Source organism: Lactuca saligna, chromosome 5, assembly GCF_052625555.1.
Source record: "Lactuca saligna cultivar CGN05327 chromosome 5, ASM5262555v1, whole genome shotgun sequence".
In the NCBI taxonomy this organism is placed as follows: domain Eukaryota; kingdom Viridiplantae; phylum Streptophyta; class Magnoliopsida; order Asterales; family Asteraceae; genus Lactuca; species Lactuca saligna.
In genome coordinates, this window is record NC_136421.1 from 5091529 (window position 1) to 5119526 (window position 27998).

General features: G+C 34.1%; 2 protein-coding genes across 2 annotated transcripts; one reads left to right on the forward strand and one right to left on the reverse strand.

Annotated features, from left to right (window-relative positions):
* Positions 1-3203: 3203 nt before the first annotated feature.
* Positions 3204-5095, forward strand: LOC144998710 (uncharacterized). Its single transcript, XM_078958449.1, has 5 exons — positions 3204-3676; positions 3830-3986; positions 4112-4162; positions 4286-4378; positions 4783-5095. The coding sequence occupies exons 1-5, from the start codon at positions 3531-3533 to the stop codon at positions 4840-4842; spliced, it is 507 nt and encodes a 168-aa protein (XP_078814575.1). The 5' UTR covers positions 3204-3530; the 3' UTR covers positions 4843-5095.
* A 14433-nt stretch (positions 5096-19528) lies between these two features.
* Positions 19529-22404, reverse strand: LOC144998423 (uncharacterized). Its single transcript, XM_078958195.1, has 9 exons — positions 22240-22404; positions 21654-21725; positions 21164-21253; positions 20930-20972; positions 20681-20787; positions 20479-20574; positions 20198-20388; positions 20031-20100; positions 19529-19895 (listed from the first exon to the last, which is right to left on the reverse strand). Exons 1-9 carry the CDS (start codon positions 22315-22317, stop codon positions 19788-19790), a joined length of 855 nt encoding a protein of 284 aa, XP_078814321.1. The 5' UTR covers positions 22318-22404; the 3' UTR covers positions 19529-19787.
* Positions 22405-27998: the final 5594 nt, after the last annotated feature.

Genomic DNA, 27998 nt, shown 5'->3' on the forward strand with positions numbered 1-27998 from the left:
TAGTTTGGGGGAGCTCACTAAGCTTCGTGCTTACAGTTTCAGTTTTGGTTTCAAGTACTTCCGCAAGTAAGGGGAAGAGCTCGGGATGATGGCATCGCACACACCACAACTTCAGTCTTTATCCTGGGAGTTTGTTTTGATTTGTAATTTGATTTGATACAGTTGTTTCACGATATTTTATTATGAGTTGAGATAATTGACGTATGGTTTTTATGATATGACAATCAGTATATGATTTTTATTACAATTTAAACAAAAAAAATTTGGGTCGTATTTTGGGATGTTACAGTGTGTGTGTGTGTGTGTTAAGGCCATTCTAGTTCTTTTGTTGACTTGTAAAGCTTGGAAGGAAGAAGAGGAGCTTGAGTATTCGACTTAGGGCTTGTGGATCTAGAAATCTCATTCCATCTTCAGCTTAATCAAGGTAAAATGCTCCTGCTTTGGTCTTCCATTTGGTTGTTCATCTTTAGATTGTAGATCTTAGGTGCATTTAGGGCTTTCAAGCCATTTTCGGATTTAAGGAGTGTTATGTGGACTCTAGCCTTCAGATATGGGCCTTAAGATGGGTCTCATGGCATAAAGGTGCCAACTTTAGGGCCATGAGAGCCCCATGCACATTGTAGGACACTTTACATGGATTTTTTAGCTAAAAACCCCATGCATGTGCATCAAGTTTGGAACTTTACGTATAAAATGGACATTAGGAGGCCAGATCTCTGGTTTTGGTGTGCTAGACATCATTTAGATCGACTGTATGGAATTAGTCGAGGTTGGACTCGGCGAGTTATTCTTGGCACTCGACGAGTCGGTGACCATTGTGCACCCAAACCCTTTCTGTGAATGGGTAAGTGTTAGGAAGGAAGTCCCCTGTGGGTTTAGATGCAAAAGGGACCTGGGAGCCATGTGACTCGGCGAGTGGTATGAGCAGACTCGACGAGTCCATAACAATCTACCAATATTTGAAGATAGACTCGAAAAGTTGTTCATACAACTCGGCAAGTCATAGACTGGACAAGTTCTTAAGTTCGAGATGAATTCGAAGAGTTCAAGAAGGAACTCAGTGAGTCAAGTGAAGATGGTATCGATGTTATGATTGAAGGAGAACCCGTCGAGTTTTTGCTAGACTCGACGAGTGGAGCTGGGGTTTTGTGTAGGATTAGAGAAGCATGGACTCGACGAGTTGGTAGGCCAACTCGGTGAGTCAGGTCAACTGAATGTTGACCTTGACTGAACTTGGGCTAACCCTGTTTAGGGTTGTATGTGATATGTGTTGACTTGAAGGTTGTCGTGTAGGGATCAAGGAGTCGTTGGGAGTCGACTTGTGCGCCGAGGATAGTTCAGACACTGCACGACATTGAGGTGAGTTACCTTCCAGTAGGGGTGGGTCTAAGGCCACAATGCCGACCCACCAAAAAGGGGTATTTAGAAGATTATGGTATTTGTGATAATTATCTTAGTCTGGTTATGTGTTGGTTATGAGGTTTATCCAAGTAGTATGTTATGTGTATGGTAGGTATTAATTTCCCTGACAATGGTCCTTAGGACCCAAGGGTAGGTCAGCACCCGAATATGTCTGACTGTATGCTTGTATCTGTTGATTGTATGCTAGTAGTAGGGGGTGAAATAGTCCCCAGTTATCGGTTGAAAGATACCGATGTTGATTACCGGTTGAAAGATACCGACGATATTGTACGATATGTGGTATGATGGGGAACTCACTAAGCTTTGTGCTTACAAGTTTGGTTTTGGTTTCAGGTACCTCTTCGTCGAAGGGGAAAGAGTCGGTTGTGTAGCAGCGCATCACACACACACACACATGTTTCCGCAAGAAGTTTTTGGGACTGTACTATGATTTTCCATACTTATGACGTTATGGTTTGAAATACAACATTATGATTTTGTAATGAAATGTTTTATTGACAATGTTTTGGTAAAATGTTTATTAAATGTATTAATTCAAAAACGAAAAATTTTAGTCTTGAAAATTGGATCGTTACATTAATTATACGGGTTGATGGGTTGGTCCGTAAACCCAATTACTAACCCAAACACGACCTATTTATTTGATGGGTTGACAGATCATAAATCTCAATACAAACTCGTTTATTTTGGTATTTTGTTTGAAAATTGCCACCAACTTTAATTTTTTAAAGAAACAATTATTATTTTTGGAAGACATGAAAGCCTCCAAATAATTTGATAGATCTTCATGACAAACTTTATTCAGCTATTAATTTTATTGCTTTATACATGGTGGTAAAAGTTTTTTTTTCAATAAAACTTTATTTAGAAAACCAAAAACTTATATCTAATTTCTTGTTATATATATATATATATATATATATATATATATATATATATATATATATATATAAATTATAATGTTTTTTTTACTTATAAGTAGACTATAATATCAAACACATTTTTATATTCAATTTCGATTTTCTATTTATAAATAGATTATAATAAAAAAGAAATATAAATTTTATTTATTAAATAAAAAAGCAATTTTGAGTGGATTGTTAATGAGAATGAAAGTTTGAATTTTATTGGGTTTATATACATGTTATTAAAAATTATAATGTTTTTTTTACTTATAAGTAGATTATAATATCAAACACATTTTTATATTCAATTTCGATTTTCTATTTATAAATAGATTATAATAAAAAAGAATTATAAAATTTATTTATTAAATAAAAACATTTTTGATTGGATTGTTGATGAGAATGAAAGTTTGAATTTTATTGGGTTTATATACATGTTATTAAAAATTATAATTTTTTTTTTACTTATAAGTAGACTATAATATCAAACACATTTTTATATTCAATTTTGATTTTCTATTTATAAATAGATTATAATAAAAAAGAATTATAAATTTTATTTATTAAATAAAAAACAAATTTGATTGGATTGTTAATGAGAATGAAAGTTTGAATTTTATTGGGTTATATTGATGGAAGAAAGATAAATTAATTTTTTAATGAGTTAGGTTTAATTTTGATTAAAAACGAAGATAGTCTCAACGGTTAAAGATATTTCATGGGTTAAAATCTCAAACTTAGATGCTCAAAGTAAATATATTAGCAGATTTTAATCACTTCTAACCCCTTTTTCTGTTTTTTTATTTCTTTAAAAAAAAAATTGTTTAGTTTATGCTTTATAGGGAACTTTATCATAAACGGGTCAGATTCGGACGAATCAGTTGAAGAACCCATCTAACCAAAATAATTTCGCGTGTCGTTTTTTTGACCCAATTTATTTTTTTGGCGTGGAAAGTGGAAAGTGGAATTGCCAGCCGTATCCGTCCGTCGCCGACGTCCACCCATCCGCCAGAAAATTTGCGAGATGCTTTACTTTCACTGATTGCCACTCCAGCCGTCCACATCTACCAATTACAGTTGAATAAATTCATTGCGATCTTGAAATTTCATTGCCACAACACAATTGTTGTGGTTGATGTATGAGGGTTTTGGAAGATCTATACGATTAACAGCGAGAGGGGGGAGTTTGTTTCCGTTTTTGTAATGGACGAGGTGATCACAGCGGCTGATGCGTCTTCCAGTCTCCGTTCTTACTCATCAGAATCCTCCGTTTTGCCGTCGAATCTCCCTCTTCTTTCTGCTTTCCTGTCATTGTTTATCGCTCAGTTTCTTAAAGTGTTTACCCATTGGTGCGTTCTCTATATCTCCTTCACGCCAATCTATTGTGTGTTTCCGATAAAACTCGGTTATTATTTGGATTTAGTGGTAGTTAGATTGGGTGTTTTTTTTAGGTATTGGGATTTATTTTAGAGTTGTCTTGGAAATTTACTTTGGATGTGCAGGTTCAAAGAGAGGAAATGGGATACAAGAAGGATGCTTAGCTCAGGTGGCATGCCATCATCACATTCTGCAACTGTTACAGCTCTTGCTGCATGCATAGGTTTACAAGAGGGCACTGCTTCATCATCATTTGCCATTGCAGTGGTTCTTTCATGTGTTGTACGTTTTTGTTTACTTATTAACTTCATATTAATATGCATCTATCAATCAACATGTATATATACCCACCATTTACATCATTAACATCAATTTTACTTTTTACTTTTTTTTTTTTCCTTTGACAGGTAATGTATGATGCAACTGGTGTTAGACTTCATGCTGGTCGGCAAGCTGAGGTATATTCCTTTTATGTTTGTCATTGTCAAATGTCAATGGCCTTTAACTTTTGATTTGTGACTTCTTTCATAAGTATTCTTGGATGGTTTCCATAAGAAAATCATTTGATTGTGTAAATGCAGTTATTGAATCAAATTGTGTGTGAGTTGCCTCCAGAACATCCACTTTCCAATGTCAGACCTCTAAGAGACTCACTTGGTCACACTCCATTGCAGGTTTGGTTGAATCCAACTCTCTCTATATGTATTATTATTATTATGTAATCTACAATTCCATTGTTTGTTTCAAAGATGATATTTCATTTTTCCATGCCTACAAATACAGCCAAATCATCGCCTATGTAACCATACTAAAGCCTTTACATATTTGTCATTCTTCTTTTTTTCTCCCAACTCCTCTCATGCTAAAACTAATGAATATTGTTATGGTTTAAGATGTATTGAAATTCTTTTTTAGAATGTAAGGATGAAATGATCATATTCCATTTATCATTACCCATTGTCCTCATTAAGTAAGAAAACAAACAAACAGCATCTCATCTAGTAAGTTTCATGAAGTTGTTTGAAAAAAAAAAAAAAAAACTTTGTAATGAGTTAATGAATGGGTTGATTTGATGCAGGTTGCAGCAGGTGCAGTCCTGGGAATAGTGATGGCTTTTGTAATGAAAATTTCAGCCTAACACTTCCTTCCTTCATTCATCATCAGCGTTGCTTTGTTTATGCTCCATTATTTAAAATCAACATTCCAAGATAACAAGCTTCTTTTTGACTCCTTCCTTGTATCATGAAACACATTCTCAAAACTTTGTCTAGTTTCAACTTTGAATTCATGATATGTTATTTCCTATTATCCGTGTATAAAATTCTTGTTATTATTATGGTTATCATATCAAATGCCTCCCATATAAATATTGAAAAATGTGTTGCCTTTGACTTTTCAAACTCAAGATATGGCTTCTTCTTTTTTACTAGGAATGCTTGGAACCCGTACTGGATTGTTGGACCCGGTTGGGTTGCTTAGAGCGGGTCCTTTTTGGGTATCTGGTTTTCAAATGAGAACCGGAGCCTGTCCACACATTTAAGTAATCAAGCTTCCCAAACAAAAGTTCTCTATTTTCTTGAATATGCGTGACTTTAGATGATACATGTTTATAAAAGTTTTCAAGAAAACAAACTCAAAAACTTGCTCACTTGCAATTATTTTTGAATTTAAGACATGGGTTATACAAGTATTTTGATTGATTGGCCCTCAATTTGTTTTTCTTTTTTCCTTCTAATTATGCAAATTTTCTAATCTGTAAATTGCATAACAATATGTAACATTAAATAAGTGTCTTCGTATGCAACCTTTTTGAACTAAGTTCACTGAAATTTAAGTCTTTATGGTGGTGCACTAATTATGCATCACAACCAAAGTCTTGCGTACTGATTTTGGACTCCTTTAATTCGTTGAACATGTGAGCATTCATATTATCTTACTTTGTTTTATATAAATTTCTAGGGAACTTAGGGCCCTTGGGTAGCGAGTGTAAATCACGGAATACTAGAAATATTTTGGACGCATCATGCTTTGAACTCTAGACATATTTATTGAAGTCAAGAAAGTCAAGAAAAGAAAGAAGACCTCAAGTTTAGGAGAGACTCGGCTAGTCCATGGAGGGACTCGGCGAGTCCGAGCGGGATCCGGGTTGTGGTGAAAGCGACCGACTCGGCGAGTCGGCCAAGGAGACTCGACGAGTTGGGTCTGAACGAGGAAAACCCTAAATCCGGGAACTTGGAACCTATTTAAGCGTCTCATTCTCCTTCCTAGGGTTCCTTTACTGCCTCTCTACCCCAGAACACCAAACCCTAGCCGCCATATCCGTTTTTGAGCTAGATCTTGCCTTGTAGAGTGCACTAAAGCTTGGAGAAGGAAGAAAAGCCTTGGAGGTGCAAGAAGGGACTGTAGATCCGAGATTGAGAAAACATTTCAGACCAGTTGGAGGTAATAAGTTGTTGCTTGGACTCCCTTTGCACCTAGATCTATTCTTATATGTGAGTTTTGGTCATTTTTAGTATGATATGTAACCAATTCGAGTTGGAGGTTCAGATCTGAGGTTGCTACCTCAGTTCCATGTTGGTTTTGGTCTTGAATCCCCTAAAGTATCAGCCCTTGGTATGTTGAAGAAGCATGGTTGCCATAAACCCTAATTTAGTATGTTTTGAGCATAGATCTCTCAATCTACACGTAAAGTTTTCCACTTTACGTGGGGAATAGGCCCTAGAAGTATGGATCTATGAGTTGGAAGTTCTGTTTGGCTCGAAAAGCCACTGCATGGATTGAGGACTGGATAGACTCGGCGAGTCCTTCGAGTGGACTCGGCGAGTAGCTTGAAGATGAGGAGGAACTCGACGAGTAGGATGAGCAGCTCGTCGAGTCGGATGAAGTTAGGCATGGCCTCGGCGAGTTGGATGAACAACTCGACGAGTTGGTTGAAGATTGTCTAGGACTCGGCGAGTCTGTTCTTGGACTCGGCGAGTCAGATCGCGAAACCCTAAACCCTTCGAGTTGAGACTCGAATTAGTGAGTCGGGTGGTGACTCAGCGAGTTGGACAGGACAGGACTTGGACCTAGTTGGACTCGGCGAGTCGAGTCGCGAATAAGAAAGACCCAGAGCATATGAACTCGGCGAGTCAGTGGATAGACTCGGCGAGTAGAGTTGACCCGGAAGGTTGACTTTGACCAGGATTTTGACCTTGACCAGAATTGACCTAGTGACCTTTGGAGGTCAGTTGGACTAAGTGTTATATTGATATTGGTAGCTTGAGGAGCTAGTGGAGCAGCAATCGAAGTCAGAGGTCAGGTAGCGGTCAAAAGGATTAGCAGCAGCAGTTCAGCAGCATCAGGTGAGTTTCCTTCCAGTAGGGACGGGTCTAAGGCCACAATGCCGACCCGTTCAGTTAGCAGTAGTTTCCGGACTTCGGTCCGATGCAGTAGTTAGTATGTTTGATGCCTTCGTGGCTCAGACAGGATTTATGTGCTATGTGTTATGTGTTATGTGTTATGTGTTCCGGGCTACGGCCCGATGTAGTATGCAGTATATGTGTTCATGCTAGTTGATATGTTATGCTATGCTATGATTCAGTCAGTTCCGGACTTCGGTCCGATGCAGGGGGCAAGGCCCTAGTTAGTCCGGACTTCGGTCCGATGCAGGGGACAAGGTCCCAGTCAGTTTCCGGACTTCGGTCGGATGCAGGGGACAAGGTCCCAGTCAGTTTCCAGACTTCGGTCCGATGCAGGAGGCAAGGCCCTAGTTAGCCCGGACTTCGGTCCGATGCAGGGGACAAGGTCCCAGTCAGTTCCGGACTTCGGTCCAATGCAGGAGGCAAGGCCCTAGTTAGTCCGGACTTCGGTCCGATGTAGGGGACAAGGTCCCAGTCAGTTTCCGGACTTCGGTCCGATGTAGGGGCAAGGCCCCAGTTAGTCCGGACATTGGTCCGATGCAGTGGGCAAGGCCCAGTATGTGCTTTATATGTTGTTGTATGGTATGTGTTAGATTGGGGGAGCTCACTAAGCTTCGTGCTTACGGTTTTCAGTTTTGGTTTCAGGTACTCAGTTTTCAAAAGAGGAGCTCGGGGAGATTGCAGTGCACACACCATAGTCAGTTAGCCTGGGAATGTTTGACTCTGATAATGATATTATGTTTTGAATTAATACTCGAGAATTTATGTTATGACTTATGATACAGTTTTTATAAATATGATTCTAGTAATGCTTTTAAAGAATTTTTTTGGTTGTGATTTTTGGATCGTTTCAATTACTAATGTTCATGTTCGTTTAATTACTAATTAACTGATTAAACGAAAAAACACGAACGGATTACTTTTATATTCGTTTGGTTAACAAATTACATTGTTTGTTTTCGTTCGTTTATATTCGTTAAGATGCTAAACAAACATACGTGAATGAGCATAAAGGAACAAACTTAAAAAAAAAAATATAAATGGATAAATATAAAAGAACATAAACATCCAAATCAAGAACCATATAAGTTGATTATCAACACATTTGATATGTTGACTGCACTTAACAGTGCACTTTGATATTTTTATGAAATCTAAATGTTGTAATCATAAATCACTTCTAGAAGCTCCACTTGTATATAAACTTAAACCATAACGTACGACCATGAACATAAATGAAACAAGACCATTATGCATGATTGTTTGTTTAATTAAACTATTGTTGATGTTCATTCATTTACTAAATAAATGAACTTCACATCGAACAATTTATGAACGGTCCACTGAACGTTTGATAAAATAGAGTGAAAACGTGGAATGGTACCTTAAAGATATTTTTGTAGTATATTTTCTTTAAACTACTAATTCACTCGCATATGTTTTAGACGAAACTTGAATCATTGAATTAAAAAAAAAAAAAAAACATGTTGGATCAAAAACCCTTTGGTCTTTTAATATGGTATTTAGTAGTCCCTTAAATTTATTTTTCTTATATATTTGTCTCAAAAATTTCAATCCATGTTTTTTAGATGTCAAATATTAATAATTAACCTAAAAAGTGTTCTTTTACCATTAATGTTAGTAATATTTTGAGTAAATAATACAAACCAATTTTATTCTACCGATGCTTTTTTCCTAAGTTTAATATTTTGTGCAATTAACCCACTTTATTAAGTAAGGTTCCACTTTACTCCCTTTTATATATATATATATATATATATATATATATATATATATATATATATATATATATATATATATATATATATATATATATATATATATATATATATATATATATATATATAAACACACACTAGTTTATAATCCGTGGGAACCACGGTTATAAAATTAATTAAAATTTTATAATAAAAATTCAAAATTATTAATTTAAGAGATATTTTTTTAATTATGCGAAATTATAATCGTTGATTCAAATAAATATGTAAAATTAATTTTTAATATATATTAGATATTTTTTATTTGTGAATTAATGAAAACATTAATATAAAATTTAAATTTTAAAATAAAGAATAAATATATTGACAAATAACATTACATTAATGAAAAAGTCTAAAAAATTTAAAATGGAGAACTAATATATTGACAAGTGGTAACATATTAATTAAAAGATCTAATATGATGACACATAACAAAAAAACTACTATTTTATTAGTATATATATATATATATATATATATATATATATATATATATATATATATATATATATATATATATATATATATATATATATATTGAAAACCTGTATTTGAGAACTATATAATGTTCATTTTGTTTTCTAATGTCGAGAGTAAAAATTGCTAAATTCCAATTACAATATAACCTTTTATATACGACACCACATTCAAAACAATCATCTTTCCGTACATAAACGTTTTTACTCCGGTAAAAGGGGATTTTTATATTACGTTTTTTCCTCTTAAATAATTTCGATCCTTTATTGTATTTAAAGTTATGTTTTTAGTATTTTATATGAAGCTTTTATAGTTTTCGTTTATTTTTGTCTGTCTCCTCCATACATAATTGTTTGGTTTGAATCTTATAAAAATAAAATTACGATGTAAACATCTTTGAAGGCTTAATCTATGTTGATAAAGTTTCTCCCACAAAACCTTATCCATATGGCACTGCGTTTTTCAACACAACGAGTTTTCACAACGTCATGCAGAGGGTCCAAACCCTATGTATAGTTAACCTATAAATTATTATTATTTTTTTGATTATTTTTTTGTTTATTCTCCAATATTATATATTAAATTCGTAATGTTCATATATGATTTTATCGTTTTTATAATTATACATGTAATATTATACAACAAGATAAAGCAAAATATGAACTTTATATTTAGCAATATTTATTTTTAGTTTTGTGTGTAATATTATATTGATTTTATTTAATGTTATTGTTAAGTTTTTATAAATTTTAAAAATATTACATGTCTAAAAATAACAAATTAAGACGGGGTTTCTAAATTATTTCACAAAGATGAACTCATTAAACATATAAGTTACTTTATTTATTTTTTTTAAAAATTAACTATTAAAAAAAATTGAGACCCTTAAGGGCTCGATCTTGAGTATTCTAATACCACATCTTACGGAATAACAAAATTGTATGGATTTTGTTTATGTTTTTGCCTTGACTTCTCTTCGTAATAAGCTTCCGAAAATTGATCTTAGCAGTTTTACAACTAAGGACACCACCCACCCTAAATCCCATAATACATCGGCGAGTGACCTTTTTAGTAAAAATATCCAAGATATGGAAATGCATCTTGATATGATGACTCAATAGAAAGCAGATTTTTAGTGTTTACATGTACCACATGCTCAAGATTTTTTCTAGCTATCCCCATAGATGGGTTTAGCCAACATATGTCTCCTATGAACTATTATACTATCCTCAAATATTGACTCATGATCCCAATATTTCCAACTGGCGAGATATGTCCGGTGTGCCACAAGGCATGTTTGGACTTTTTTGGAAAACATGCAGTTCATTGTAAAGAACTCTCAGGGTTCAAATACAAGCATGATATGGTTAGGGATGTGTTATTTGATATACTTAAGTGTGTCAGGGTTTCCGCCAAGAAAGAGGTATCTATAAATTTCTTGACTGACTCGACAGAAGGAAGGTCAACCTTTAGATCAGCTGACGTTTTGATTTTTGGATAGCTTAGAGGGAAACACGTATGTGTGGACCTTACAGGGGTATCCCCTCTCATGGGCTTGAGGGTTGGGGGTTTCACGGCAGGACATGTTGCTTTAAAAGCTGCTATAGACAAAATCACCAAACATAAGAAATCGTGCATAGAAAATTAACACATGTTCATACATTTGGTTTCCTCACGACGGATACGGTGGAACTTCTTAATAGAGTACAACGGATCATGCATAACAATGTTATATCTCATAGATCTATGGATGTAGTGTTCAAATAATTGATTTTAACATACAAAAAGGCTTAGCGGTGCAGCTTATTATCCATTTGTCATCCCAGTCGTTGTATGATGATAACTAAGATATATTAAAAATGGTCAATGATAAGAGAATGTTGAAGTTAATAGTATCTTGTTTTGATAAAGTCAGTGAAAATTATATAACAAAGCAAATATATATATATATATACACACACACACACACACACACACACACACACACACACGAAATCAACAATAAGAGATTATCAAACACCTAATGAAAGATCTTTCAAGGGAACATCTTAAATATGACCAAGATTTAACTATCTATGATTCAATAATAATATTTTCCAACAAAATTTTATTTAGTTTTGCAAGATTTGATGTCATGGGCGTCTTTGAAGGTGTGTGAGGTGGGCGACCACACAGGGTCATGCCCTAGAGGGGGGCTAATTTTTACATACGATTTGTTATAGTAGACGAGTAATCTAGGTCCGAAAACAAAATTGATTAAAAGGTATCATCATCAGGGCAAAGTCAATTCAACGTCTTATTTTCACCAATCCAAGTCGGAAGTCACTACGATGCTACTCATTCTCTTGAACTCGCCAAGTTGTTATAGCTGGTTGACGAGTTCTTACCACACTTAAGTATGGTGAACGATCAGATACCGATGCCAATTAACTTTATCTAGAGTTAAAGTTGGTTGACGAGTTCTTACCAAATAAAACTACCAATACAACCGATATTTTAAAATATATGAAAAAGTTGATTTTTTTTCTAATGTAATTAATACATATAGAGTCTTGACCTCTATTCTAGAAACTATTGCTTCTATAAAAACAAGTTTCTCAAAATTGAAGTTGGTAGATTTGTACTTACAATCCACAATCTCACAAAAAAACTTAATGAGTTGAAATGATAATTATTAAGAACAATATACAAAGGAGTATTGATTGTGAATAGTTGGTGAATAACTTTACTTCTAAAAATACTATGAAAGCATCACAATTCATGTTATTATGTTCGATTATAATTTATCTTATTGCTTTTTTTTTGAACAATTATTGATGTATATTTGTAATAATGAATTTTGCTTATATATATATATATATATATATATATATATATATATATATATATATATATATATATATATATATATATATATATATATATATATATATATATATATTATGTTTATGGGCCTAATTTTATCTTCCGAATCAACAAGACTATCCTGCTTGAAGTTGGTATGGTATTGAGAGTTTAATGTGTTGTGTATGATTATGTAGACTCGTGAGCCAAAAGGACTCGCATCATTTTACATGTGAAAATAATGATACAAGAATGGCTTTTAAAACGAGCAACATATTGCGCGTTATATTCATTGCAAGTTAAAATCAGCTTAGGAGTTAGGTACTTATTGCGTCTCATAGCCAACTTTTTGTACTTTTTTGATATAATAAATATTTAATATGTTAAACGTGCTTATAATGGTAAAATATCATAGTAGGAAATTAACTAAACCAATCATGTTGTAAGTTAGTAATAAAGAAAATAACTTTTTTTAAAATAATAATAACCAACAAATCCGGAATAGTTAACTCCGGATCATTACAGACATCACCGATTCGGACGGATTCTTCCCCCAACTAACGAAGAGATCTTGGCGGAATTGTCACGTATGAAATTGAGCACAATTTTGCAAAGAAATAACCGACTTGTTTCTCGAGAAGAGATGGGAAACATGCTCAATATCATTTGATTTAATAGTTGAGCCAACCCTTTGTTGTTTGAAAAAACCCTCCACTTCAATTGGTATTTTTTCACAAAAAGCAGACATGAGATAACAAATGCAGTGTTAATATTTTTTCTGAAGAAAAAAAAAATCTCATTTCAGATTCCAAGGAAAAAAAGACTCCGAATTTCAAGAACAAGTGAACAAGTTCGAAATCCGATGACCAATTCCGAAATTTTGAGAAAACATTTAGTTTCTTACTAGAATCTTACAAAAAGTTAAAGAAACATAGAAATGGGGAATATAATCGATACAAAGTCTTAAAAACATACGTTTGACTGAAAAACGATGATATTAAATACTTCGAAATGAGCATTTTGGATATAAGTAGAGAGTTTTTTTGAGAAAAAAATTATACAAAAAGAAAAAGAAAAAAACAACTCGGAAATTTCAAGGATAACTCAGGAATGAGCATTCCGGAAAAAGTGGTCCGAAATTTTTTGGTTTATTTATTTATTTATTTTTTTTGGTTTTTTCTTTTTTGGTTTTTTTTTAATTTGAATAAAAATATGGTTAGTTTAGTCAATTTCTCTTGATGTAATCATTTCTAATAAATGAATGTTTTTTTTGTCACATGTCACTTTGTCATGAATTATGACATTTATCGTTTTATGGTGTTTTTAAATTTAATAAGATCCACATGTCATTTTCTTGTATTTATCAAATTTATTTAAAAATACAACATAATGTATTTATGAGAATTTAAAAATAATGGTGAGCATATTAACCGAAAAACCAAACCATAATCAAATTAACCAATATAATCGAACCATTACTAAAACTCTAAAAGATATGATTCAGTTATAATTTTGATTAACCGAATACATATGGTTCGGTTATGGTTTTCATCCAAAACCGAACCACTATTAACCGAACCGAACCAAACCAACAATATTAATAAATATTTTTAATATAGTATAATATTATAATTAAATACTCCTCATCCCATACTTACCATCCACTTTTGAATTTTGACGTATTTATTCTTTAATTTTGATCTTTAATATTTTTGTTTTTGATATATAATACTTGAGGCAGAATATATGAATTGATTGTGTTTTAAATGTCTTTTCATTGTTATAAGTTTCATCAAGTAATTTATAACACAAATAAAAATATTTAAGGTCAAAGTTAAATAATAAATACGTCAAAATCAAAAGTGAACAATAAATATAGGAATGAGGGAATATAATGTATGTAATATGTTGGAAATTGGAATTTTAAAGGGAAATTACTCTCAATTAGATATGATAAATAATCTTCTATCAATATAGTTATATATGCACAATCATTCATTTTTTATAACAACGGATTTATATTTTACAATTTTTATAGAAAAATATATTTATTATTATGTCATTTTGGACCACTATGATTAACCGATATTAACCATTAACCATAACCATTAACAAACTAAAACTATTATCCAAAACCAATATTAATCTTTATCCAATGGTTATTGAAATACATTAACCAGTTGTAATGGTCATGGTTCAGTTTTGACCAATAACCGAACCAAACCGCCCCATATACACCCCTATTTAGGAATACATGTTCCTTCCAAATTTCAATTCTTACATTTAAGGCCATTTAAATCAACTTTCCGTTTATTTTTCTTATTTGATATTATTAGCCTAAAATTATATTACTATTTGGCATTCAAATTCACATATATTCAATTTTTTCAAAAACTTTCCAATGTATCTACATATGTTATATGGATTTAAAATTATGCTACTAACATACTTTTTTTTTTATATTTTTCTTAGATTTTTTGTTCTTTGTTTTCTTATTTTCCAAATAAAATTTGTTTAAACATCTTTTTTGTTCTTTGTTTTCTTATTTTCCAAATAAGATTAATGATTGTATCATTAATCTTGAGTTAAAATACACTGTTGATGTTTTAATATTTACACTTTGATATTTAATTGTTATTATAATCAGCTTATATAGTGCACAGGTCTCACATCTAGTCTTTTAAATAAATGAGTGAGTGTGAAAGGTTTTATGATTGTTGATGTAGTTTAGATATTCTTTGACACAATACATTCTTTTATTCACTTGTTGACTGCTATGTTTGAGATGAAGTTTAATCAGAATTTATTAAACTTTATCAAGTTTAATCTTCTTTGATCTTTTGAAGATATAACAAAGCAACCATTTATGTAATAACGAAGGAAAATGATGTTTGGAAATGTGGAAGTAGCATTTCATTCCTTGATTATCTTGTTTTGGTTGTATATTTTTGAGAATATGTTGTCGTCCTATAGTTTTAGGTAATGGCTTTTGAAAGAGAGGTTACGTTGTTCTTGGAGGCTTGTGTGTAACATCCCAAAATTCAAGACCAAAATTCTCCTTTTGATTAATTAAAACCTCTTAATAAATTTTGCTCAATCATTTAATAACATTCTTAATATAACAATTATCAAAGTTTTAAATCCCAAAGATCATCTAGTGCAGAAAACATGGTGTGATGCGCTACGATCGTCCCGGGCTCCTTCCTTGGAAAACATTAGTACTTGAAACAAATAGTTGAAAATTGTAAGCACGAAGCTTAGTGAGTTCCCCAAATACCACATTCTATACATATTAACCGATCCATACATGCCATACGTAACCATGAGCCAACATAACAAACATATCCATAATCAAGTAAGGTGCTATGTGCCAAACATAGTCTTGCTGTTATGCCACGGGCCGCATGTGGTCTTCCTTGCCAAGCTTGGGGCTACTCCTTGGGTCTTACAGACAAGTGCCAAGGGCCATCCCCTGGTCTTCCATGCAAGCATCACAAAGACAATTATGCATACTACTTTACTAGGCTACTCAGCATATAGTGTGACAGTAGCCACCTCCTGGTCTTTCATACATAATACTATAATAGCATACAATGCGCTAGGAGCCTCTTCCTGGTCTTTCATACATATTGTCTAGGGCTAACCCCCGGTCTTCCTACCATACATAATAACATATTGTGTGTCAGGAGCCGTCTCCTGGTCTTTCATGCATAATGCCTAGGGCTAACCCCCGGGTCTTCCTATCATACATAAAAAAATGGGCCGGTATTGTGGCCGTAGACCCATACAAATAGTGAGGAGACTCACCTCACACTGCCGAAGATTCACTGAACACTTCTGACTGCTAACCGACACTTCTGAACTGTTGACCTTTAGACCTGGCAAAACACGACACGACACGAAATTAGCGGGTTAGGGTTTGAGATTTTGACACGTTTATGTAAACGGATTAGCACGACACGACACGATAACTAAACGGGTAGGGTCAGGGTCAAGACTTTCAACTCGAATATGACTCGTTTAATTATATATTATTTATTATAAATTTCATATTTTCATTAATATATTATATGTTATAGACTTGTAGTGGGCCAAACTCAAGAATTAGAAATAATATTCAAATTTTCAAAGTTACTTAATTTTACTCATCCTCACTACTTATCCCCTTTACTCCCCAACTTCAACTCTTTTCATTTTTCCTTCTAAACTTACTAAATTTTTTTTCATTCCATCTCCTAACTCCAATGTTTCACTTCTTCATTTTTGCATCCATAACTCCTACTTTCCAACCTTTAAAATGTTTCAATCAGACATGAGACAACATATTTACAAGGTATAGACCTTAACCCGAAACCTGACACGAAAATAAACGGATTGACACGACATGACACAATAATTAAACGAGTCGGGTTAGGGTCAAGCCCTTTCAACCCGTTTAATGTCTTGACATGACATGAACCCGAAACGACACGACACATTTTCCAGGTTTACTAACCCTTCGGCTTCCCGAACTATCAATACCCAAAACAACATTTAGACCATAATAATCCAAAAGTCAACCCTAGTCAAACTTGGTCAAAGTCAATGGCCAAAGTCAACATCCAGTTGACCTGACTCACTGAGTTGGTCTACCAACTCATCGAGTCCATACTCTTCCAACCCCATACAACCCCGAATCTACTCGTCGAGTCTAGCAAAAACTCGACGGGTTCTCCTTCAACCATACAATTGGGACCGACTTCATCCGACTCGCCGAGTTTATCCTTGAACTCGACAAGTTCATCATCCACATATGAATGTGTCTAGTCTGTGACTCGCCGAGTTGTATGAACAACTCGTCAAATCCATCTTCATAACTAAGGATATTGCCTTAGACTCGCCTAGTTCTTCCTTGAACTCATCGAATACGATGAACTTCATGACCATTATGGACTCGGGCCGACTTAGTCCCTTTCCAGGCTCACTCATACCCTTAACAGAAGGGTTTTGGGGCAAGAACTGGCCTGACTCGCCGAGTCTCTCTATGTCCAACACTGTTCAGACGATTTCCAACTAGCTAAAGGCATCCAAGACCCAGATTTGGCCTCTTAGGTCCGTGATATCACACAAAGACACTACCTTTGCACCCATGCATGATTCTTTTTGCTCAAAAGGCCAAAACAACTCCTTAAACTTTGCATGGAGAGGTATAATGGCATAAAGCTTCCACATTTATGCCTCCACTACTCTGAGCACCTCTAAATCTGGAAGGATATAGCTTGGGGACATCCAAATCCCACAAGACATCCTTCATGGACCATAAACTCCATAAAGAGGGACATAAAGAGATCTATCAAACTAGAAGTCAAGGTGAGAACTTGATTACTAGAAAATGAAGCAAACATCCTGGATCTACAACCTTTTCCTTGGACCTTCAACCTTCTTCTTCTTCTAGACTTCAAGAACACTCTAAATTCGTCAATAAGGCTCACACACTCAAAGAGAACACTAAGGTTTCGTAGGACAGGTTCTGGAAAATGGAGGCTACAAATGAGACTGACATAATGAGAATAAGATGCTTAAATAGGGCACCAACTCCCGATTTAGGGTTTTCCCAAAACCTGGCCAACTCGCCGAGTCAGTCTTCTGACTCGTCGAGTAGGTCACTTATCTTGCGACCAAATTCGCGCTCCTACTCGTCGAGTCACCCATCTACTCGACAAGTCACTTCCTCATCCCGAGGTTTTCTTTCCTTTCTAGGTCTTTTGAATTCAGGGTGTTACATTGTGGATTTTCAAATCATGAATTTAGAGTTGTATTTGGATTTATATAGGGACATAATTTTAAGAAGAGACCAAGCATAGAGGCGTCCAAGTCACGAAATTAATTACTATGATTATTTTATTTTATTGGAAACGGCGGAATTTTATTAATAAAGTCACTACCAATCAAGCACAAGGCAGAGCAAAAGAAACAAAATAACAATTACAATATATAAAACGGGGAGCAAATCCAATTTGCCCAATTACAGCCACCAAAATGACCCCTATATTTAACCCAACTGACAGTTGTCGTGATGACGTTGTCCACCAATTTCGAAGAGGAGATTCTCATCTTGTTAAAGATCAAATCATTCCTAGCTTTCCAAACGCACCATAGGAGGTCATAGAAGATGACAAGTAACAGTTGACGTTTTTTGGGCAATGCCCCCACGCCGCTGCAAAACCCACAAACTCACTAACCGTTTCAAATTTTTGAATGGGGATGTTACACCAGTTGAAAATCCACTTCAAACCTTCAATAGCAAAAGGGCAACCCACTAGAATATGGTTTGTATCATCCACCAGTTAGACAAAATTGACAAATCGAAGAGGAAATCGAAACTCCTCGATGAGACAGCGCCACAGCCGAAGGAATCCAATCCAAACATGCACACCATATGAAACCATTAACTTTAATAGGAGCAAGATGGACCCAAATAGAATTAGTGAAATTGGAGTCAATAAGGTTTCTTAAGTGGCTGATATAAAAATTGTCATCATAAGATAATTTGCAGCTCCATTTATCACTGCCATGGACTAACTCCACATGTGAAAGAGCACCAGAAAGAGCGTTTAATTCCATAATTTCCAACTGATTACTATGAGCTTTTTTCCAATTCCAAAAGAATATTCGGTTTGATCAAATCTTATCTGAAATAAAACGTGATTTTTTCCTGTCAAGATTGAAAATGTTTGGGAAGCACTAAGCAAAAGCTCCATCACGAGACCAATCTTCTAACCAAAAAAGCGTATTTTCCCCGGATCTAACTTGGATCTTAAAAACATCAGAAGAAAAAATCCCCACATCCTGTAAATAATAAAATGCTCTAACGATATTGTACCAAGTACCTGACATCGTTTTTTGTCAAGAGAGAAAATGGATTTCAAAAAACAGTTGGTTTTTTTGTCAAGAGAGAAAATGGATTTCAAAAAACAGTTATGAATTCCACAAATGACTTGGCACCAGAAAGCATTTGGTTCAAATTTTAGTCTCCATAACCATTTAGTAAGGACAGGTTGAGAGAAAGAAGGGAACCCACCCGAGACCCCCTTTTTCTTTAGAGATGAAGATGACGATACATTTATTCACGTATGTATTTGTGTTTTAAAAATAATATCCATGATTAATAAAATATGGAGTGGTGTACGACAAAATAGGCATACATAGGTTGTGATTGTAGATAGATCATAGAAGAAGAAAAAGGAAAAAGAAAAATTAGGCCAGACCCATCGAAAAATAAAATAAAGCAATTTAATTGAACATACAAACAAGACATGAAATGAAAGTGAATAACTGAGCGTGGTAGCATTTAAACATTTTTCACTAGATTAACAACACCAGTTAATAACAACACAACAACCCAAACACAAACACAAACACAAACACGCTAGCTAGCTAGTTAAAATATAAACAAACTAAACATGAGCACAAAAGAGGAATCTGTAATAGAAAATAGAAAATAGAAAATAGAAAATAACAGGTGTGGTGTTAGGGATGGGGTTTTGGGGTTTGAGTTGTAAGAGAAAGAAGCATTTGATATTTGATTTGATGGAGTGTGTTTAGAGCATGTGATCGAAGCCTCCACCTCCCTGAAGACCAACACCAACACGTGGTCCTTGAACATTATGAACCAGCTGTTGAAGCCACCTTCTTGTTGTCGGATCCTCCTAAAATAGTAAAATTACACACACACCACCATAATTTAAAACATAATCAATCCCTACATAAATATTTCAGTTTCCCAAGTTTAACAAAATTTGCCACCTCTAAGTAACTAACAGAATAACAAACAGTATACTTACACGAAGGCAACTGCTGAAAGTAGCATCTCGCAGCATATCCGGAAGACAACTCCTCAAAGCATCACATGCTCTGCAGTATGCAACATTTCAAAATGTTTTTTTTTTTTTTTTTTTTTTAATAAAAAGGTGAGGTTAAGAGTTAAGAGTTAAGTGGAAGGTAACCTAACCTGGGGTTATCTGACAATCGAAGGTAACAGCGGATGATGTGCTTCAAGAGGCGTGAAGAGGGCTGCTCAGCAAGTGCAGCCACCATATTCCCCAAAACTCTACCCACCGCAAAGAACCGCTCTGCTGTCGTGCATATGTAGTCCAGCCCCACATCATCCAATAGAATCTTCTGAACTATAAACGTTGCAACCTGAAATCCATTCCATTCCATTCCATTCATTAAACACAAATCCAATCCATACCATTCATTCATTCATAAAAACTCAAACCAACACTTAACTGTTTTCGACAGCTCACTCCCCATTTCCATTGTGCGGAGGCACAGGGGGATTATTTCTGTTGAAAGCAGAAAGCTGATAACTTCTGTGTCATCAACCTGATAAATCAAACTTATTATATCTTAAAAACACTTATTTCCTTCCAGCCACTATACTATGTTTCTAATAAAATAAAATAAAAGTTGACATGAAAAGGCAAAGTACCTTCACCAGGGCACCAATGACACCTAAGCTAGTAAGCCTCAGATACTCAAACGGCCTCGATTTGCTTGTGGTGTTGAGAAAAGGGTATAAATATAAAGGGATATGAGCTGCAAACAACAAATTCTATCACTCATCATCTTCATATGCTTACATAACTCTACAAGGACAATCAATAGAGGCTACACTTTTACCAACTTACTCATTTCTATCTAATTCACTTTTAGTAATTTCTTAATAAACATAACTTACCATTCAAGAACAGCATTCTTGTGTCTGGATGTGAAGCTACACACTGCAAAAAAAGGAGCATTTATGATTATGACCACCACTAGCTGTATTTTATTGCTGGATAATAAAATGATTTTCATCATCGTCTGTGTACAGATGACATGAGTATATGAATATCATTCAACCAACAGCATCAAGATTTCAAAGACTGAAAATGAAATAAAAAGAATGTAGTATGAATAACACAAGGTGCACCTGCAGAAGAGCAAGGGCATTGCAGACTCTATTTGACTGGGCTGGAGTTAGATTGGGTGGTGATAGAAATGGATATATTGAAACTATCTCCTGCAACAAAGAAACATTTGGCATTAGCTAAAAAGCATGACACCAGACAACAAAAGAGACATAAAATAAATGAATCCATATGTTATAAGCTTTCGCTGACTATAAAACCCGTGAATATATATGCTTTTGTTATTAATGGAAACAAAAAAAAATCCCAACAAATAAAATAAACTTGAGAAAGATAATTAATTACATAACTGAAGCTAAACTGAATCTTTTAACTCATACAAGAGAAATATTCACTACAAGGAAATACCGAACAGACATACATGGTATGGAGACCAAACCTATGAGAGACAACATTAAGGACTATTGTTAGACAACATTAACATCTATACTGCATATGAACTATGAAGTAGAAGAAGAAGTTAAAATCTCTTATCAGTCGGGAGCAAAATACCTGTAATAGTGCTGCAATGGTACCAAATGAATTCCACAGTAACGGAGCCAGATCTTGAAATAGCTCTCTCTTCTAAAGAAGAAACAAAAATGCGAAAAAAACAAATTAAGCATTACAGAATGAGTGCAGCCACAGTACCAAAAGAATCGCATACAGATGAGCTGAATCATGCCTATATTCATAAGACCTAATCTTCGAGGACCATTACAGTAGATAGCAAGCGAATTTGTAAAGCGGGCTGATTCTACCGTGAAAGGAATATTAAAATCATCTCTTTCATATTCATCCCAAATAAAGATAGACACAGACAATGCCTAATCTTGATATAATCTAAGATCCTCTCGAGAAAATGAAATTGTTAGTGTCTTTCCCCATCAATAGCCCTTTGCCCTCCGGTCGCGTACACAGTTCCCAAATTGAAAAACGCAAGTGATCAAATTCACAGTCAGACGCCTCAAAAGGCACAAATTCAATTACGGTTTCACGTTCTACCATAATCTTAAACTGCTTCATCTAACTAAATCCTAAAAAACGAATGAAATTATCACGTTATCCATCACAAAGAAAGTGCACAAAGAAAACATACCTTGGAGAGTTCGAGAAGAGCGTTTTCGCGAAGATCAGGACTACTGAGATCGAGTACCAATTGCTCGGCTGACTGCATTTTTCGATCGATATTCTGCTTTCCTCGACGGCGTTTGGGAACACAAACAGAGATGTGGTAATTTCGCTTATGAAAATAAAAAACAACTCAAAAAGGGTCTCCTTTGATAAATACCCGGTCTGAAAATAAATATTTTTATTTAATTGTCATTTAAATATTTTTAATTTATTATTATTATTATTATTATTATTATTATTATTATTATTATTATTATTATTATTATATTTATTTTGTTTTTTGCTTTTTTTTTTTAATCTTTGTAAGGATTTCTTTAAAATCAATCTCGATTTCTTATCTTTTATTTTCTTTGTCTCATTCATATGAGATTTAAATTTTTTTCGTATTATTGATATTTTGTTGTTCATGTACTTTAAATTTATAATTTTTCCTTCACTTAATTGTTAACTGAGGTTCCCATTCTATAATATTGGTCGGGATTTAGTTTTATTGGCCGCATACTTAAGATATATTAAAGTAACAACAAATAACCAAGTCATATAGAAAGTTTGTAATTTTTGGAGTTGTTTTGAAACATATTAAAAAAGAATACATATTTTAAAACGGGGTAAGTAAACAAATGTAAGAGATTTAGACTAAAAACAATGTTTTGAAAACTAGATGTCAAGTTTTCCGATGATTAAAAACATGAGACCATGACAAACGTGCATTTAAAGATGAGTTCATATTATGGGTACTAAAGTGATGAGACTAAATTATTTATATGACAAACCAAATTGTTATTAAGCTAAAAATAAATTATCTGTTAAATTAAATTAGTTAGAACATATCCAATCCTACATTAAAAAAAATACATTTACACTATAAATTACATTATAATATTTCAATCTTACACCATACCTAATATTGTAGTGTTGATGAATAATATAATACTAAATATACTATTATACTATTTATCAATACAATGTTATATTATTTAACTTTGATTTGTTTATTTTAAACAATTATAATGTTTATATAACAATGTTATTTGTGTTATAATATATAATAACATTATTTGTGTTTTCACATTTAATAAAACCATATACGATGTTTTATTCATAAATATTTGATAATATAATTTATTAAGCATTTGTAATAAAAGTATATAAGTTTATAAAAACCTAATAAATATAAGAGTTGTTTTTATAAAGTTATAAAAATTAGATAAAGAAGAATATACCTAGAATATTCTTTTTAGTGTTAAATATAATGTAATTGGTTGGAAAATTTTAATATTTACGCAATAATTATAAGTATAGTTTAAAAAATAATGTTAAGGGTTGGAGATGGTCTTAGATAGATCTGATATGTTAAAATTATCAAAATTAACTTAGAATGTTATTACCATATGCTAAATCAAATTTAATAGCATTTTATTATTAAATATGTCATATGTGTATCGGAAAAATAAGAAAAAATTTCATAAATGGTCACTGTGTTTTTCATAAATCTAGCATATGGTACTTAAGTTCATAAAAACCTTTTAAATGGTTCATATGGTTTCAAAACTTTTAATCTTTAGTCCTTATTGTTCACTCCGTTATCTTTTGTCCGTTAAGTTTTATTTTATTAAAATAATCGAAAGGCGTTTCTGTCATTTCACTCACAGAGACCATTTATGATATTTTGTCTTATTTAAAAAAAATTATAACATCCGTTTTTCAGGATGGATCGGTTTAGGGCATTAAGGGGTCAAAAGTTTGGTTTTTTGTGAAAATTGAGTGTCACGTCGTGAAGATATGACCACAGGGTAGTCACGACGTGACAAGCCAAATGAGAAACGTGTATCGGGATTGTGCTCATGATATGACACATAGGTGGTCATGATGTGAGGAAGGTGTTTGTAACACCCTAAATCTGGTATGTCTTGAAACCCTCAAGAATTTAATTTTAACACAATTGGCCCTTTAAGTATGATGGGTGTACTTAAGTGTACGCTTAGCGTACTATGCATGAATGGTCGCGGAGGAACTTAGAGGTACACTGGGCGTACCAAGTCGTACGTTGGGCGTACGTGCCAGGGGTCCAAAACCCTAATTTTCTGACATGAGATCTATTTAAGCGATTGTAAGTCCATTGGACTTAACCTTAGAGAGCCTCCACTACCTTAGAACGTCCTTACATTCTAGAGAAACTTGTGAAACCATTTTGAGCTTTGAAAAGTGCACTTGTGACTCTTTTAGCGTTCATTCAAAGAAGAAAAGGTGGTTAAACAAGCTTGGAACGAGTTGGTGCTTCAAGATCTTGCATCATAGTCATCTTGCAAAGCTTTTGGAGGTAAAAAGTTTGGATCTTTCATCTTAAATCTCTAGATTTAGCTATGGTTTTCTACCTTGTCCATTTTTGGTTGATTTTGGACCTCCAATGTGAGTTAAGCAACTCCAGTAGATGGGAAAGACATATCTGAGGTCCCTTGGTCCTTTAGAACCATAAAAATTGAGTCTTGATGAGAGTTTTGGCCTCATGCATAGGTTAAAGACCTTTGAAAGATCTTAATGGAGGTGTTGGGTGTATATGAGACATGCAAAGGCATTAAGTTGCCAACTTTATGCCTTAGGACGTCTTATGAAACTTAAATCTGGCTTTTTGTGACAACCAGATATTTCGAATCAATGAAATGACCTAAAAAGTCAAGAATTGTAACCCCTTTTAATATAATGAAATTATTATTGAAAATAAAATGTTCAAAAGTCATCTACTGGATTTCATAAATGATAGTTATCATATCAAGGTTTTCAAAAATATAAATAACACTAAATTCCGAGTTATAACGAAGAAGTTATGACCAACCTAAGATTCACAACAAAACTGTCAATACGATTAAACGTAAAACACGAAGTTTTAATAAAATATTTTTTAACCTTAAGTATCTAAATGAAAATCGTAGATATCATTAAACCGTGAACATACATAAAAAGAACGCCCAAATCTGACTTCGTATTGGGAAGTTATGATTTTTCGAAGTTTTGGATGTAGCAGTAGACAGCTAAAAACTCGAAATAAAGATCGAGAGATTTTTGACCGAAACAATCTAAATGAGAATCGAAGACCTCAACAATGGTAGTACAATGGTAAAAAGTTTGTCGAAAACATACATCGGATAAAGAAGTTACGGATTTTTAACGGACATTTCGTGTTCCGGCCTGTTAAAAATAATATAATTAAAATAAAGTCAAAATTAGCCAACGGAGTCTAAATGAAAGTTGTAAAGTACATTCCCACCTACGCATGGATATAAATAATGCAAAAAACGGAGCTCGTACGCAAAAGTTATGCAATTTAGAAGTTGGAAAAATCCATTTACGCCCCGTGTAAAGGATTACACCCCGCGTACCAGAGGATAGGAGCCTCGTACCATCGGCCACAAGCTCTCCCATCGGACAGAAGCCCTCCCATCCGAGTTGCGTAAGCAATGAAGTCCCACTACGCCCCACGTAACCTCGTACGCCTAACGTACCAAGGCGGTTTAGCCCCCCTATAAAAGGGATGCGAGAGTTCCGGGCAAAATTGCTCATTTTCTCTCCTTCTCTTGCGTTTTACTCCGTTTTGCGTGCAAGAAATATCCCAAATCCCCGGTTTTCATACCCAAGTCCTGAAAGAATTTTTACGCTCCCTAGATTCCCAAAAATCCCGAGAAATCCGCTTTCTCCTACCAAAGTTCTTTTCGGTTTTCGTCTCACTTTCTTCAATCTATCAGGTGAGTTCATACCCCTATAACTACATTTTCAAATGCTTTGAAAATGATTCTATACACTTTTAAGGGGGGAAATACAAGTAAACACACGATTATCCTCGTGTGAAAAACATCAATCTCTTGCTATACTTTTTGTTATAATCAATCATATGTGATTTATAACTACCATACGAAAACATTCTCATACAACATATCATGATAACACTTTGTCTTTTTGGAATGAAACATGTTGTTATATAAATATCAAACACTTTATTTATATTTTGAGTATAAATGTTCAATAATGTTATACTTTACATACAAAGTTAACACTACACTAGGGTTTACCATACAAACGAAACATACTTTTGGAAAAACTATAATACATATAGTTTACTAGATATTCATGAGATTTTACATACTATAAGTACTATATCAAGGAAATAGGTTCATATACAAGAACAAATGGACTTTTCATACGTAAATCTATTTGATACTAAGTTTTGTGAGACATTCAACTTCACGTACTTTCAAGTATGCAGTTAAAGTCCTGTATTATATACCATAATCTCTTTGTAGGGAGAGCGTGATATTTGTGTATAGATCTATACGGGATTGACAATCCCGCACCTAAACTGTTAGCTACAGTTAAACCGGCAGGTCTGGGATGACAAACGTCATAACATTCCAACACCTGAAGAACATTGTTACATGCAGTCTAGGTCAATAGCATGGAAATAAAACTCACATGGAGTATTAAAAACACGATGATTTACAGGGTTATCAAATGTCTTAGTGATTTTATACATACTTAAATCTATTATTATAGATATGAAAAACTACTAATGCATTACAGCTTTGGAACTTTTAAACTATCACACACTCATGGAAAAATATTGGATTTTTCATAAATAAACTCAATAATTTTATACCAAACTTACAAATTTTATACATAAACGCTTATGAACTCACCAACTTAATTGTTGACACTCTTTCAAAACTACTTGTATTTCTCAGGGATTCAGTAATACAGGTAAACCCCAACTTTTGGAGAAGGAACGCTAAGGCGTTAGTTTAAAACTCATTTTGTCATCATATCGTAATTTGTTTTGAACAAGTATCATTCAACAATGTAACTTTTAAATTATATATATGATGGTTGTTTCACTTTATTTACTATGTATTCAACTGTTACGATACTACATGAAGTCATCCGCCCTCGAACGATTTTGCCGTTCTAGTTTGGAGATGTGACACTTTTGGACATAAAGGAAACAAGTATTAAGCACTTAATGGAGAAAGTGCAAATTGGTTGTATGTTGGGCATAACTCAGTGTACGTCGCGCGTAGTCCCAAGTCCTAGTACGATGCACATACAAGGATGGTATGCCGAGCGAACATAGTGCATATGGGCCGAATATGTTTTGGGCCTCATTTGATTACTGGGCATGGTGTATTTTATGAATTATGGGCCACTTTATCTGTTATGGGCGATGAATATATTGGTGGGGCCTTATTGGGCCAAGCGGCCCGTTAGTAATTTTAGACTTGGATTTTGGGCTCATTAGCAAGGGAAGGATAATTGGGCCTCATGGATGGTTTTGGAGTTTGGGTTTTCCTTTGACTAATCTAAGGTCCTAACATTGATTAATATTACTATTCAACTCGGGTGGTTTCAAACTGTTAGGAGAGCATCTATTGTATTCAGCATACAGAGGTGAGTCTCCTCACCATACCAATGGGTCTAAGGCACCAAGGTCGGCCCATTATGTGATCATGATATATGTATTAGTTATTTTGTGTTTGATACGCTATGTGATTGTTTGTTTTGTAGGGAGAGCCCATGGCACTTGGATGTAAGACCATGAGGAAAGCTCATGGCTTTCCTATGAAAGACCATGGGAGAGCTCATGGCACTTAGGTGTAAGACCATATGGGGAGCCCGTGGCATCTTGGAGTAAGACCTTGGGGACAAGCCCACAACATCCTTATAAGTTGTATACTTGTA

Coding starts and splice junctions, on each gene's coding strand:
- LOC144998710 (XM_078958449.1), top strand. CDS start 3,531: ATGGACGAGGTGATCACAGCGGCTGATGCGTCTTCCAGTCTCCGTTCT. Junction 3,677..3,829: donor CTTAAAGTGTTTACCCATTG/GTGCGTTCTCTA, acceptor TTGGATGTGCAG/GTTCAAAGAGAGGAAATGGG. Junction 4,163..4,285: donor ATGCTGGTCGGCAAGCTGAG/GTATATTCCTTT, acceptor GTGTAAATGCAG/TTATTGAATCAAATTGTGTG.
- LOC144998423 (XM_078958195.1), bottom strand. CDS start 22,317: ATGCAGTCAGCCGAGCAATTGGTACTCGATCTCAGTAGTCCTGATCTT. Junction 20,973..21,163: donor ATGCCCTTGCTCTTCTGCAG/GTGCACCTTGTG, acceptor CTTTTTTTGCAG/TGTGTAGCTTCACATCCAGA. Junction 20,101..20,197: donor CGATTGTCAGATAACCCCAG/GTTAGGTTACCT, acceptor TGCATACTGCAG/AGCATGTGATGCTTTGAGGA.